Source organism: Penicillium maclennaniae (assembly GCF_028827695.1).
Source record: "Penicillium maclennaniae strain IBT 15551 chromosome Unknown utg000008l:1.0-3552695.0:1.0-3555053.0, whole genome shotgun sequence".
Lineage (NCBI taxonomy): Eukaryota > Fungi > Ascomycota > Eurotiomycetes > Eurotiales > Aspergillaceae > Penicillium > Penicillium maclennaniae.
This window is the reverse complement of record NW_026623220.1, coordinates 40,150-54,474: the sequence shown is the minus strand read 5'-3', so window position 1 is coordinate 54,474 and position 14,325 is coordinate 40,150. Positions and strand designations below refer to the sequence as shown.

The window sequence follows — 14,325 nt, the reverse complement described above, 5'->3', positions numbered from 1 at the left end:
GCCGATCAGCCTTATCTAGCACCTTTGGACGGCTAGAACGAGGTAAAGATATATTCATATTGCGCTCGTGCGCCTTCTTAACCGTATATTTGATCGTCGATAGAGGAATAGAAGGATATTCCCTTTAGATTTGCTTATAAGACCATAGCGCAACCGTTTTTAGTTCAACGATTTTAGTTCGCGTCTATACGTCAAGCTCGCATTTAGGCCTTCGTAGAGCGGTAACGGGCGCCCGCTACGGCGTAGGGGTGATCCGGATAGGAGGCATATGTGTATAGGTAGGTTAGAAGAATAATAGCTTCATACGCGGCACGCGTTGATGGAACACGCTAGCTAGTTTAGTAGGTTTTAGAAGGCCTAGTATGGTAGGCGGTGAAATGGGACCATTAAAGCGGTGTGGAGGGTGGTCAAATACTTTTGCGGTGCCACTGTATGTCCTCCCTGCGCGTCGATAACAGCCTGGCAGCGCGTCTGCATTAAATCGATCTGTTGATTAAGAAATTCTGTAGGTATTGTTTCCCGAGCAGCTACCCTTTTGCAGGATAAAGCATGTATATCATACTGTAGGTCTAGTTTAATGACTTGAGTTAAGTACGGAAGCCGATTTTCTACGTTGCTTTTTGTCTTTCTTGTGCCACTTTATGCCGACAAGTGTGTATTCCATTTGCCTCTACCTCTCACCGGTCTATTATATCCTTGTACCATATAACAGTTATCTGGAAGCCTGTATACCAAGCGCCTCATTTCTCACCTGGCTTCTACGTCCGGGCCACTTCACGGTTTTCTGGTCATGACGCCCCATGGTTTGGACTCTACTCAGGCTGATGATTGGTTTACAGGAAGATGACTAAACATACTCCTGCAACGTAACGTATTTCTCAAACGGAGGTTCGCCCAAGCAGGTAGGCTCAATCGTCCCAATCGTCCCCAATCGTCCCCAGCACACCTTAGATTGCAAGATCTGCTACATGCAGCAAGATCGCTGGGTCACGGGTGACTACTCTATGTGGGCATATGGTCTGGGAGTTATGCGCAGGAAATCTTGAAACAAAGTCGGATGCTATCCTTTGGCAGGTTAAAGCATATATATCGTGTTGCACTAGTTCAATCACTCAAGTTAAAGTATGGAAGCTGCGTTTCCACGTTGCTTTCTCCACTCATCTACCTTCGCAGCGGGACAGCCGAATATTTAACATCACGTGGAGCCTGAACTACGCGCCGTCTTAGCGCCCACGTATTGCCCAACGCGTAAAAAGACCACGATTTTCCTTATGAGAAATTCATGTCTTTTGTCAGTTCAAAAATTGAAAGTTCCCTTTGCATAATTTAGCTCTTTCTTGTTACCAGAACTATGCCTTATAAGAGCTCGCGTTTCCGATGCTTTTCCCGGGCAATACAGGTACATTCACATTCATCGCCCCCCTAAAGAGCAAGGCGACCACTCGCTCGCAATGGCTGCTATAAATCCAACCCGATCTAGTTGCCTCAAAGAGAAGATTGATACGTCAAAAACAATGCCGTCGCAAAACAATTTTGATGAGAAAGGCATGCGAATATAGTAAGATGTGCGACGCAGATGTATGTGTGGGCATTCGCATCCGGCGCAGTAAAGCTTGATGGCGTTAAGTCTATCTTGAACTGATACGCGGCGAAGAGCTCCGCGGCCGCTAAATTAATCGTGGGAACCGATTTCGGACCGGCTGGCGGCTTAATAGGTAGAGCATTATTAACATAACTATTGAATGATAGGCCTATTCGATCAATTCGTATTAAGATATTGGTCACTATAGGAGAGATTCCTGGCGGAGTAGGTACAGGCCGGTCTCCCTGGTGGAGGTTAGTTAATAATAGCGATTTTGGTGAGGTCTGCCCGGCTGGATCAGTGGGTAAAATGACCCGATACGGCTCGAACTCTGCCGTAAGAGCTAGGTTATCCGGGAAGGTCAGCGCGGGGGACTGAGTCAGCCATAACGATCCGATAAAGAGTTTAGCGGGATAGCTATAGTTTAATAGGAACTTGGCTATTGGGTCACCTAATTTAAGGTCGAATTTAATATCGATAGAGAAGCCGAGTAGGGAGAAGTTATAGCCCACTGAGAAGGTTACGCTACGCACCGTTGTTGCGGATTCGACGGGTAAAAGTGAGCTAGGGGAGAATATCTAGTACGGTGTTCAAGTCAGACCTTCCTAGTTATACACAGGGCATATTACGTATCTTAGTAATGCAGCGACCTCTCGGGCGGAAGGCGCATATACTTTCCTAAAGAAGCATATCGGAGGTAGAGCAGGTGATATGCTATCTATCCTTTACAGCATATCCAGTGCTGTTTTGTCTCAAATTGATCATATTCGGTCTAATAAGAGAGCAGGTAATATTTATACGCTTCTATTCTCTAAGAAGCCTCTATATCGGTTGATTGAGAAGCATATATCACTATATTCGCTTACTTTAATTAATAAGCAGCACCATATAACTAGCTGGTAGGGCTACTACAGAGGCGCCTTTATCGGTCTGTACTGGTGCATTTACTAGAGTATATGGCCTTCCATGTGCCCACCGGATCGATGCTTTGATCAAGCAAAACCAGCTTATACCGGTCACTGATATTCACATGTTCTGGAGGATCGGTGGCCTAGAGAACCAGGCATACATTCCGTTACCGGAGCCTCGGCTTCCTGCACAGCCTCCGAAGGTATCAGACCGGAAGTATATGGTGCTAGTGGTGCCAAAGAAGCAGAAAGCGCCAGGCAGATGCTCTCAGTGCGGCGAGTATGGTCATAATGTCAGGAAGTGTGGGATGTAAGGCAAAGAAAGTTTTGCCGGCAGTACGAAAGGCGGTCAAAAATGTCGTGTTTCTAAAAAAAGTGTCGTGTTTCTATCAATTCCCTTCAGATTATAGTTCGTAACTTAATTCGTGAGAGTGTATAGGTATAACTGATTTCGAAAATTACTGTAGGGTATCGTATCATACTGGCACAGATTAGTATGAATTATGTAGCAAAATACTAGAATGAAGTTGTCAAACTCACCACAGCATTTCGTGTCAATAGATCCTAGCTAAGGCAAACCGTTGTTTTCCCGCAGTTGCTCCACATTTTGTAGAATTGGAGCTGTTTTGAAAGCATCTGGTCGTAATACTTTGCGCAAGCACTGGTAAATTGTCTCCTCCAGCCCCACTGTTACCGACCAAGACGAAGAAGAATTCGTGTATCATTAACAGAAGCAACTAAACTGGAGAAGAAGAAGAAGAGAGAAAGAGGAAAACGAGCATCTACGAAACAAACCCACTTCTATCCCGAATCGGGTTAGACCCACGGCTCCTTCCAGATCACGTTCCCCCTCAGGCCTCTCTCAGGCCACAAGACATTCATGCGTCACACCCACTGCTGGTAACTGAATCGAAGGGGCAAGATACTCTTTATTGACTGGTTCGTGAAGCTGACTGGTCTGGGCAAGGGCGTCTGGAGCATGACCGTCAACATCAAGTCCATTCTCTGTATAGCCTGGCCCTTGAAACAAATCACCAAAGCTGTTTTCAAAACCAAATCCAGGTTCAGAGATATCTCCCGCTTCCTGGGTCAACATGCTTGGAGTATGCGGCGGTTGAGCAGAAAGGCCATCTAGTTGATTGATATATGGCAGATACAATGTTTCTACATTGATCGCAAGTGGCAAATTATTTTTCTCGGGTGGTAAATGCTTCCTACCCCGGATTGAAACGTTGAGCTCATATCTATAGGGTGTCATGGTTACTTACTGCTGGTGCTGATGCCTCATGAAGGAAGCGGCCCGTTTGTATTTCATCGTACATCCTTCATAATCACAAGTGTAGATAGTCGTACTTGTATGAGTCAATTTATGCCGTCGACAGTGCTCAGCCCTTGTGAAAACCTGTCGAATGATAAACATAGGTTCAAACATTCAGCGGCTTCAGTCTCACCTTATTGCAATCAGGATGCTCGCATTTATGTACTCGTTGACCCCTTGTGGTTCTTTTGGCTCGTTTTCTTTTGACCGGAAAGCCTTGTAGTGAGGAGTCGGTATTGGTGCGAGATCCTTCTATCTTGCCTTCGAGCCGAGGCCAAAAATCCATTTGGAATACTGAAGTCATTTTTCAGATACAGAACTGACTTTATGTACGTGATATGGAGGTTGAAAGACAGAGGCTTCTTTTTCAAAGGAAGAACGAGACCTGAAGTCACAGGCACTTATTTTGGGATCGACTCATTCGAAAAGTGGCTAGTAAGATCAAGTTCGGTTGAGTGGGTACAGTAACCTTTGATTAGTAGTGGTCAACACAGAATTTATCAACATGTAGTTAAAGACTGTATTCCAAATAAAAATCAATTGTGGGGCTCTGCTGCAGATAAGGAAGGGGGGTTTAGAGACGTATAAACGTTGGATTCTCCAAATTCTCCTTTATGACCCTGGCATAGACAAGATGACGTATGATCTTGTGTCTACTCACCACTTTGATCGCTGAGCTGATTAGTTAGCAGAGGGTGATTTGAGAAAACGGCCAGTAAACAGTAGAAAGCGGTCAGCAGAAACAGACAACAAAAACGGGTTAACAACAAACGTTCGATCACAACGTTTAATCACAACGTTTACTCGAGTTGGAGTAGCTCCCAGGCTGCCATCTTTCATAGCATAAATTTGAGTCGTTGACTGGATGTTTTGGTCACTAATAATAATAATAATAGTTAACAGAGGGTGGTTAACGGAAACGGTCAGTAAACAGTAGAAAGCGGTCAGCAGAAAGAGACTTGAGTAAAAAAGGGTCAACAAAGAATCGGTTAACAACAAACGGTTAACAACAAACGGTTAACAACAAACGGTTAACAACAAACGGTTAACAACAAACGGTTAACAACAAACGGTTAACAAAAACGGACGACCAACAACAACAAACGAAAGTGATTAAAGAGTGATAGGTGGCAGATGCCCCAACAGCAGGAAGAATCCTTCTCCACGCTGACTTTGAAACATGGACTTTGGGTGAGTGGCACCCTGCGTCCTCATTCTCAGCTTTCTACGCGTTTATCTGGCACGTATCTATTGAACGAGAGTACGAGGCAATACCTCCATTTGCAAAGGCAACCGGTCTCTTTTTATTTCACCGCTTTCCTGAAGATTCGCTCGCTCACATTGGATATTTTTGGTGAATATGAACAAGAGGATTTGATGAAATATGAAGTATTAGACAAATGACGTACGACAAAACACCGTTCGCTGGTCTACGGCGGGCCCCCGCATTTGAGTAAAAGAAGGAAGAACGCTAGAGAATTATTGAATTAGAAAGTTCTCAAAGATAATTTAGATCTCTTGAACGTTTATGAACGTTTACTAACTTTTCCACGTGAATGGACATGCTCTCGCAAAGGACTCGGGCACAAAGAAGATACAAGGTAGTTAGATCATCGGTGTCAGATAATCTAGCTTGAAGCTTGTAATTTTATTCCAACGGGCTCTTGTTGAGAACCGTTCGTTGGCCGTTCAACGAGGGTCGCTCGATGTTTTGTGTTCCACAACAAGCGTTTGTTTCCAAGCGTTTGTTTTCAACGTTTTTACGGATACGCAGGTCTGGACTAGAAAGGAAATGCCTTTCCGTTTGATCGCCAGGTTTCCTGCAAGCGGGGCGTTACGATACATAACAATACGCAAACATTTCATTACTTACGTGGTATACACCTAGACAAACAAACTGTGGCGGTGCAATCTGTATTGTATTGAAAGGTTCTGCGTAATGGTAAGTATCAAGTCAAGCAACGTTCCAGCCTGCAGGCCAAGCTTGGTTCTCCAGGACGTCCCGAAATCAATGTCTGTATTAAATCTGAAGTCTGTGTCGCATTCTATGTGCGGAGTTATCATAATCAGCCCACACGTTTGTTTACAAGCCTACCTGAAGAAGTCGAACTTGGGGGACAATGAAGTAAACGCTGCATATTTTGAGGCTACTCGTTACGGTACCAACGGAGGACAGGAACATCAAGGTGCAAATTAGCACCAAACGGATTGGCGAATAGCTCATCTCCGCAGAACAAATTTTCATAAACATCTATGATTGTGGACCTCTTTCCCTCGTACACTCGACAATCAGAGCCTAGGCAATCGCTGACGAACAAGCCATGCTTTACAAATAATATTCGTTGATACGGTTAGCCAAGAGCTCTATCGGTAACAAAAACGCCAAGTCTGATGATGCAGCTCTATCCTATCCATACTTAAACTAGCACTGGCTCTAATTTTGCTCAAAGAATGTAGGAGCGCTCTGCGCAAACGAATTTAGCACACGACCGGCTCCCATGGTCCGCGACCAGTGAAAAATAATCTATAAGCCAGCCTTGATACGTTGCGCTTCGGTGAAGTAACGTATTGAGTGAACTTTCTCTGCGTGGCTTTTGAAGGCTCGATGTCCACGAAAGGCGAGTCCGCAAAATTTATCAGGACATGAGATAAACTCATCTCCTTTGAAGTGACGGAGGTGCTTCTCAAAATGCTCCCTGGCTTTCCGTGTTGTTGCAAAGTAACATTGGTAGTTCGGCTCAAAGACGCAGAAGAGACAGTGCCGATTTGTCAGAGAGATTGGACGGTCCCGCGGCTCTGGCGAGGGAGAAAGGCCTTGTTCTGATCAAGCAGGCTCATCTGGCGAGGACTCCTGGCTTTTGCTGTGGATCGTATTCTGTGACGGTTTTTGTGGGACGAAATTTTCAGATGGTACCCTTTCGACACGGCCGAGATCGATAAGGGCATTGATCAAAACAGTCCGTCGAAGGATGTCATCGTCTTCAGCAAGCTCGTGACATGGCACTTGCATTAAGTCTGCCACTCGGCGGCGCTCCTTGAGACGGTGGACAATCCTTTCCACCTCGTATATATCCTGTTTGATGTCCAGAAGGGAGGGATCGAGCTGTTTGTTGATTTCCAAAGTGTCAATGGTGGCAAAGAACTCATTGCGAGCACCAGTGAATGTTGCTTCTTTCACCTTCTTTTTCGCTACTCTCAATGCAGCATCTGCTTTTGCTTTGAGCTCTCCAATTTTTGTGCCAGTTGCGTTCTTCATGGACCCATAGAGCTCCCTGGCTTCCACAGCGAGGGTATCACGCATTTGCTGTAGGCGTATTATCTCAGGGTGGTTTGAAAGGGAAGCCCTCTTGTTCTCAGGCAAATCATCGTATTTGGACGGGGCTCGAGGGTCAATGAAGCGACTTTGGTGGCTAAGGATATTCATTAATGCATCTTCTGAAGGTAAGCCGAGAAATGCGGCTTGAACATGCGTCTGAACTCGTTGGTTCATATATTTCTGAAATGTGCTGGCATAGACGTGACCCATTACCTGCTGGAGCAAGGGGGGATGCAGTTTCTGAACGAAGTTTTGGCGTCAGTTTTAAGAAATTACCGTATTCAAGGACAGTAACTTACTGTCGACTGCCTCACCAGTACCACGCCGGAGATCATAAGGTTTCATAGCTCTAATCATCCCCACAGCCAAGCTTAATCGCTCGAGAAAGTATAAATAGGTGTGGTACTTCAGAGGTTTTATGTGGTCAGTAGTCATTCCGGAAGAGGTGTAAACTGGCTGGCGACAGATGGGCACGTTGAGTTTGTCTTTTTTGAAATCCAATTTCAAGGATCGACGCGGTAGAGATACACGAGTCTTGAAAATATCCTCGACCGAACGAATGTTTGGTAAAAAGGCGTCATCAAGAATTGCCATTGCAAGCACAAGAACTATGACGTCGAAGACAGGCTGCTTCACTTCGGACACCAAGAATATTTTCCTTTCAGACATGGTCAGTTCAATGGAGCAAAAGCAATGCCATGGAATATACCACCTTTTCGGTCTGCTATGATGGCCCTTGGTATGCTTCAAGTCAATTTCCATAACAAGGTGGTCACGGTTGCCTCCAGGGTTTGGTAGCAGAATCAAGCTGATCTGGCCGTAACAAAGAGTTTTGAGATCCTCATTCCTGAGGTCCCAATCATCCTCATTTTCACCCTCACCATCGTCTGCATTGCTGAAAAAGTGTTGAACATTAGTCCGTTCGTTCTTCTCGACATACACCAGCGCTCCTGGTCGACTGGCGGTATAAGCCGACACCAGAAGGAGGAAGGCGAGTTGGATTATTTGTCGACCATCCGGATAGGGTGTTGTGTCTTTTGTCCAATGATGGTGGAGGACAATATACAAATCGTCAACGTTCATGACGGATTTCTCTCTAACGGACATATCGAGATTGTAACGTGTGACCAGGTTCTCTTTCATGTACTGCCGCTCCTTTATTAGAAAGTGAAAATAATAGGAAGGCAATAATTACTCACATCATTGAAGTCCTGGCAGCACTTTGCATGAAGGCTACGTCCCACAGCTTTGCGATAGAGCTGGCACCATTTCCTCCAAAGCTCGTGTAGGCTGCTAAACTTCTTGATCTTGAAGTTATCAAGTATCCACTCCAGAAAGATCATGATATCCTCTTTCCGGGCCGCAACGAGGAACTGGAGAGGATCTTCCCCTAAGTAATCGCAGTGTCTGAATCTATCAGTCTCATGCTAAGGTTCAAATTAAATATTGAAATGGGAACGGCTCGATGGCTGTCTGGCGATGCAGACTGGACAACACACACACACACACACTGCCTGCCTGGTGTAGAGGACGCTGGATGAGGCCGTACTGATGCCCTGTTGCGGCCGTACGGGATAATCTTAATGCTGCATCATTAATAGAAGAAATGGGGTGAATCCTGAATGAATTGGGTAGATGACTTGTCTATCTCCAAGTGTGTCTTGAAGATGCACTATGCACTGCAGACATTGAATCATGCCTGAGGCCACACATAGGCTATTATGTCACCGGTTCTCCCACTAACGTGGTCGGTAAACGAGTGACGCATGTAAGCGAGTGACGCACCCCAAAACACTATAGTAAATGCAACAATGTATCTCAACAACAATAAGCTCATTCTTCTCAATATACATAATTCTACTGAATTAGTGCATTAAAAGTCTGGTAAAGAAAGCCTGGTTTAGTTTAATCCTAATTTGACAGCTTTTACCAAAAATACACTGTAATTTTGGTGGTTGAGCTTTAAGGATATGTTATCTGACCACTACTTCCTAAAACCCTTTGAGACTTTCAAAAAACATTAGAATTAACTTAAATAATATACGCTTATGAGGAAGTCTTACGAGAAGCTATGGTTGTTGAGATATAAGGTTGTGAGTTATCCCATTTACTATGGTGTTTTGGGGTGCGTCATCGCTTACATGCGTCACTCGTTTACCGACCACGTTAACGTGGTCGGTAAGCGAGTGAGCCATGTAAGCGAGTGAGCCACCCAACCACTTTTTCTACACTTTTATACATATTAATCAACCACAACGCCTTTATATTGATTAATCTCTAGCTTTACATATATTCCTTTTATGTCCGATCTGTCCGCAGCTAGTGCATTAGGGTGGACGCCGCGTCTTCGGTGCTGGTGTGTCCCGCGGTAGTAGGCTTGGTGGAGCTAGAATTACCTGAGAGGGCTCCTTATGAGCTTCCTCGAGCTCTAATGCTTCTCGTATAGATAGACCGTTATCGTGGGCTATCTATCTAGACTTACGAGCACGCTTTTGCTTTTGCGTAGCGTTTGCGGCACGTAGCTACTTATTTTCTTGCTCGAGAAGGATACCGTTTTGCATTGCGATCTGACAGCCTTTGATAAGCTGGTTTAACGCGGTTTGCGAAGGCGATAGCGGACTTTTTGAGCGTCGCTTTAAGAAAGCTTTGATTGAGGATACTTACTTTAAAAGCTTATCGATATTCGCGGGCGTATACGGGTAAAAAGCGCTTGATTGACTACCGCGGCTTGCGGGAGGTGTCGGCGTCCGAAGTTGAATATTAAGCTTTGATAGCACTTATTGAGGATTAATTAGTACTAATCCTGCTGCTCGGAAGCTATTTTGTATTGTATTTGGTTTGTATGCGTCGACGCGAGCTTATAGGTATATAAAAAGGAAATTAAGTTTATCGATATGGTTGATCCCGAGCCGCATCTTTTGGTCGATTAAACTGCCGTACGATCGCTTTAATACGGCGAAGCATCCGATATCAAGAGGCTGAAGTAGATGCGAGGAATGCGGCGGCATACAGATTGGAATTATATTATGATCCGCGCAGATTTGATCGAACTCTGGCGTTAGATGACTTCCGTGTCCGTCAAGGACTAGAAGACGATATCGGTCACGCGTACGGTGATCTGTTGACGGAATAAACTGTTTTTGGAGCCAGCGAAGGCCTATATTGTCGGTTGTCCATCCATTTGCACTAACTTCGAAGCGCCAGTCGGGTGGAAGGTCTTTAAACCACGCTTGATTGTATAGCTTGCCTTTAAAAATAAGCGTCGGCGGAAGCACCCACCCCGAAGCGTTAATTGACTCAATTGCAGTTACCCACTCGCGGTTTCCTGGCTGTAAAACTGATCTCCGACCGTAGTATTCTGATCGGGTAATCACTTTTTGGGCCGTACATAGGCCCATCGCGAAGCCAGTCTCATCGAAGTTATAGATATCGTCTGGTAGGATACCGTATTGCTGAATTGTGGCTTGTACGAGGTTAAACCACGCACGAATGATCTTTGGATCCTCTTGTTCTGCCCGCTGGTAATTATATCGTCGGGAAAAGCGAGCTTTGAGCTCTGGACGGCGCTGGGTGAAGTTATATACCCATTTTTCGCCGACGGTCTGGATGGGGGTAGAACCGCGCTTCGCAAGTAGAATATTCGCCATTTCTCGTACGTGAGCTTGCGTAGGGGCTGCACCGCGTAGATCTAGCGATAATATCCGTTGCTGGAGTATATCCTCTTCGATTTGGGTTAATTTATGACCATTTGCGCGAGATTCAGCGCGGTTTGTAGTACCGCGTAGTCGACGGCGGAGCGTAGCTTCAGGCACATTAAAACGACGTGCCGTCTCGCGTATAGACGTGATTCCCTTATTCTGAATAGCTTGTATAGCAATTGATAAACGGCCCTCTTGCTGGATAGAATCCTGGCTTGATCCGACGCGAATTGGAGGCATGGTGCTTGATAGAAAATAAAGGGACGCGCGGAGATGCGGAAAATTGGGCGGGTGCGTCACTCGCTTACATGCGTCACTCGCTTACCGACCACGTTACAATATGGTATTACCTGATCCATCGTCTTTTGATATTATCAATATTGTTCTTGGTTGAAACGGCATGTCGTTTTTGGACGATGCCTTTCTCAAGTTGTTGACGACGTCGCCGATAATACTCGGGGTTAGGCGCTTGCTTTTTCTTATCCGCAAGAATGGACATGGCCTCAGGTAAAAAGAGCCTCAATCAAAAGGATGGGGAAGAGGAAGAGGAAGAAGAAGAGAAGACGAGGAGGATTGAGGCCACGGACAAGGAAGAGAATAGGAAAGAAAGCGGTAATGACTGAGACCCAGGGGAAAGCTGGTGGTTAAGAAGAGATGAAAGCACTTGGAATCTTTAGCACGAAGTGCATAGAACAGGAGCTAAGAGTTGACGGGGGAAGACTCTTTAAATATTAGAAAAGAAGGCTTGAGGTGGTTCAGCACCTAACAAATCTATTTTTGTAATGAGCGGCTATTCACGGATGACAGAGAGGACAGGCCATGACGACATGCCTGATGGTCTGCCCTGAGTACTCTGAGTGAAGGGTGAGCTGATCCCTGAGCAACCATGAGTGCTCAGGGGAGCGCTCCTGAGCACTCACTGAGCACTGTGTAAAAGTGGGCCGAATCAAATCACGTGATGCTTCAATGACTAATATTCTGGTAAATAGGACGCTTAAAATGGCGTCAAAAGTAGCCGTTTTTCGGCGCCCAATTTACCGTCACTTAGCGTTGTGGTAATAAAGGTGACGGTAAAACTGCCGCCTCGGGAAGTGATCGGCTCCCGGAGCACAGGGTGAGTTAGTCACCCCGCCGCCCTGAGCTGCTCACTGAGCAACCCTGAGCTGCTCCCTGAGCGACCCTGAGTTGCTCCCTGAGCCGCCTGGTCGCTCACCCCAATGCTCAGGCCGGCCGGCCCGTTCGATCTCATCCTACTTCTCCGTTCTTTCACATGCTCCGACAATAACCGCACTGTTGCCTACTCGTGCTCCTGGGAGCGAAGCTAGAAAATGACATATTTTCGCGGTGCTATAGTAACTTTCGGCTTGGTCTTCGAACTTTCAGCTGGTCGACTCAACCAGTCTTTCAACTTGTGTGAGATATTAGATATCCATCCCGCCGTCCATCCAATAGACTCTAACACAAATGCTTTCATTTCGAATCTCTATGTCCGGGGCTGGCTCGATCCCAGGAACATCAAACACTGCCTCCTTTGGGCAAATACTCTCACGTTCCCTGCCATAGACCTCAACTGCATCGATACGCCGTGCTACGAAAAGGCGGAGACATCAACCATCGGTCCGAGTATAAATCCGGGAAAGAAGTCCCCCACACAGTCCATATCATGCTAGTGTTCCTGGGAACGCTTCCTCCAGTCGATCCACTACGAGATAGAACGGGTTTTCAATTGGCCGCAGCAAAGGGTCGAGAAGCTGCGCTGATAACACACGTAGTCTCATTACCATGCTGCATTAGTTATTGAGCCGAAAACTTTGCCGATCTTCTTACATTTCGCTTCATAGTGCGACGGGCGTGAAGAGACAATGACGCCTGGAATATAAAAAGCCCAAGGACCACTTTCGTGCGGCCTTTTCCCCCTACATCCTACTAACTCCAATTTCCCCATCTCCCACTTCAACTCTCCTCTAAAGATCCTTGCGCTCACCATGGTAACGCTGAATCATCAAAATTTCTGGCAGCCAACACCGAATTCCCCGCGAAGGTGCTCTTCTGTTGGTTCGGAAACTCAGACCATAGTTATAACAGAGCAACTGAACACCTCAAGAGAAAGCTGCGAAGCAGGCGGCCACAGCCCGAAGAACAATGTGCCAGAAGAAGAGGGCAGAGTAATGAATTTCGGTAAGTTACATCTTCAACGATTTGCTCCAAGGCGTTTGGATTGATACGTTATCCCCAGCATCGGAAACTGACCGGCTCTCTCGACCTGTTTCGCCTGACGCCTATCCCGATGACGCACCAGCCGCCGATAGTTACCCCAATTACCCCGAGGAGGTTGCGCTTTATCCTTCCTCCCGAGTCAGTAGTACGGCTTCTGTGACTGGCCTAGATGGGCCTGGAACAACGAGAGTCTTCGATGTTTTTGAAGATGATCACATGCAATTTACTCCAAGTCGAAGGAAGCGTGCCTTGGGGGACCCAAGTATCCCTTCCCCGAAACGACGCCGGTACCCGACTTCAACTACCATCAATGCGACTAAATCACGAGGAAGACGAACGAGTCAATCAGAAGCCGAAAGTTCGTCATTTCATAGCGAAGAGGACTACGCAGACAATCATCTAGTCGGGCTCGGGAATGCGATCAGGTATCTGAAACGTTTCTACAGCCTAAGTACTGCCGAGGCCAAGTTCTCTGATGATCTTGCCGATGCCGATATTCTCAAAGAAAATCTTGCGGTAATCCAACTTGCAACTAAAACATTGCAGCACGCATATGGTATCATTGCAACAAACACCCTATCAATAGCGAATCCTATTCGACAAGCTACGACCGTACAAGCACGGCAAACTACCACGCGTGAGAAGTGGTCTCCTGAGGATGATCGTCGTTTGCTCGATTTGAGAGATAGTCAAAAATGGCCATGGGGCCGTATCCACGATACATTTCCCGGAAGAACTCTGAACGCAGTCAAACAACGTCATTCCGGGCTCTCAAAGCAATCCAAGAGCCCCTCAAGCAAAGATAATCACTCAAGCTCCTCCGGTCGACGTGAAAACTGCACCCAGAATGTCCGAAGAAGCCAAAGGCTGGGTCGACATCATCAACTCAGAATACAAGGAGCGATGCCGGGCGCCATCGAAGGTACACCTCGCGAGCTGTGAAACATTCCGGTGTGTCAAACGCACCAAGGCTGGATTGCATCGATCCCCAGCTACGAAGCATTAGCAAATTCTAAAGTCCATTCATTGAATTATGCCGGTACAGTAGTATTCGAAATCAGATTTACCACTACACTCTTAGACTTTCATTCCCGAACCCTAGCTTGAAACACACTAGTCTAATTTTAGCTATTCCCCAGTGATCCCATCAGACCGTATTGTTTTCCTTGTAATGATGGATGAGTCATTGTTATAATACCGTAATTTGCTTTAGAATATGATAGAATTAGTGATGCTGTAATTTCGAAATTGGCGAACCCAACGAAGCAACATATCTTACTTCCTGG

General features: G+C 46.0%; 2 protein-coding genes across 2 annotated transcripts; one reads left to right on the top strand and one right to left on the bottom strand.

The window, feature by feature from the left end:
- Positions 1-6,632: 6,632 nt before the first annotated feature.
- Positions 6,633-8,231, bottom strand: N7477_009015 (uncharacterized protein; the record flags this gene model as incomplete). The annotated part of the gene is made up of 2 exons (XM_056970676.1): positions 6,633-7,337; positions 7,401-8,231. The coding sequence occupies 2 exons, from the start codon at positions 8,229-8,231 to the stop codon at positions 6,633-6,635; spliced, it is 1,536 nt and encodes a 511-aa protein (XP_056817655.1).
- Positions 8,232-12,807: 4,576 nt separating this feature from the next.
- On the top strand, positions 12,808-13,981 carry N7477_009014 (uncharacterized protein; the record flags this gene model as incomplete). Its single annotated transcript, XM_056970675.1, has 2 exons — positions 12,808-13,000; positions 13,059-13,981. The coding sequence occupies 2 exons, from the start codon at positions 12,808-12,810 to the stop codon at positions 13,979-13,981; spliced, it is 1,116 nt and encodes a 371-aa protein (XP_056817654.1).
- Between the last annotated feature and the right edge of the window lie 344 nt (positions 13,982-14,325).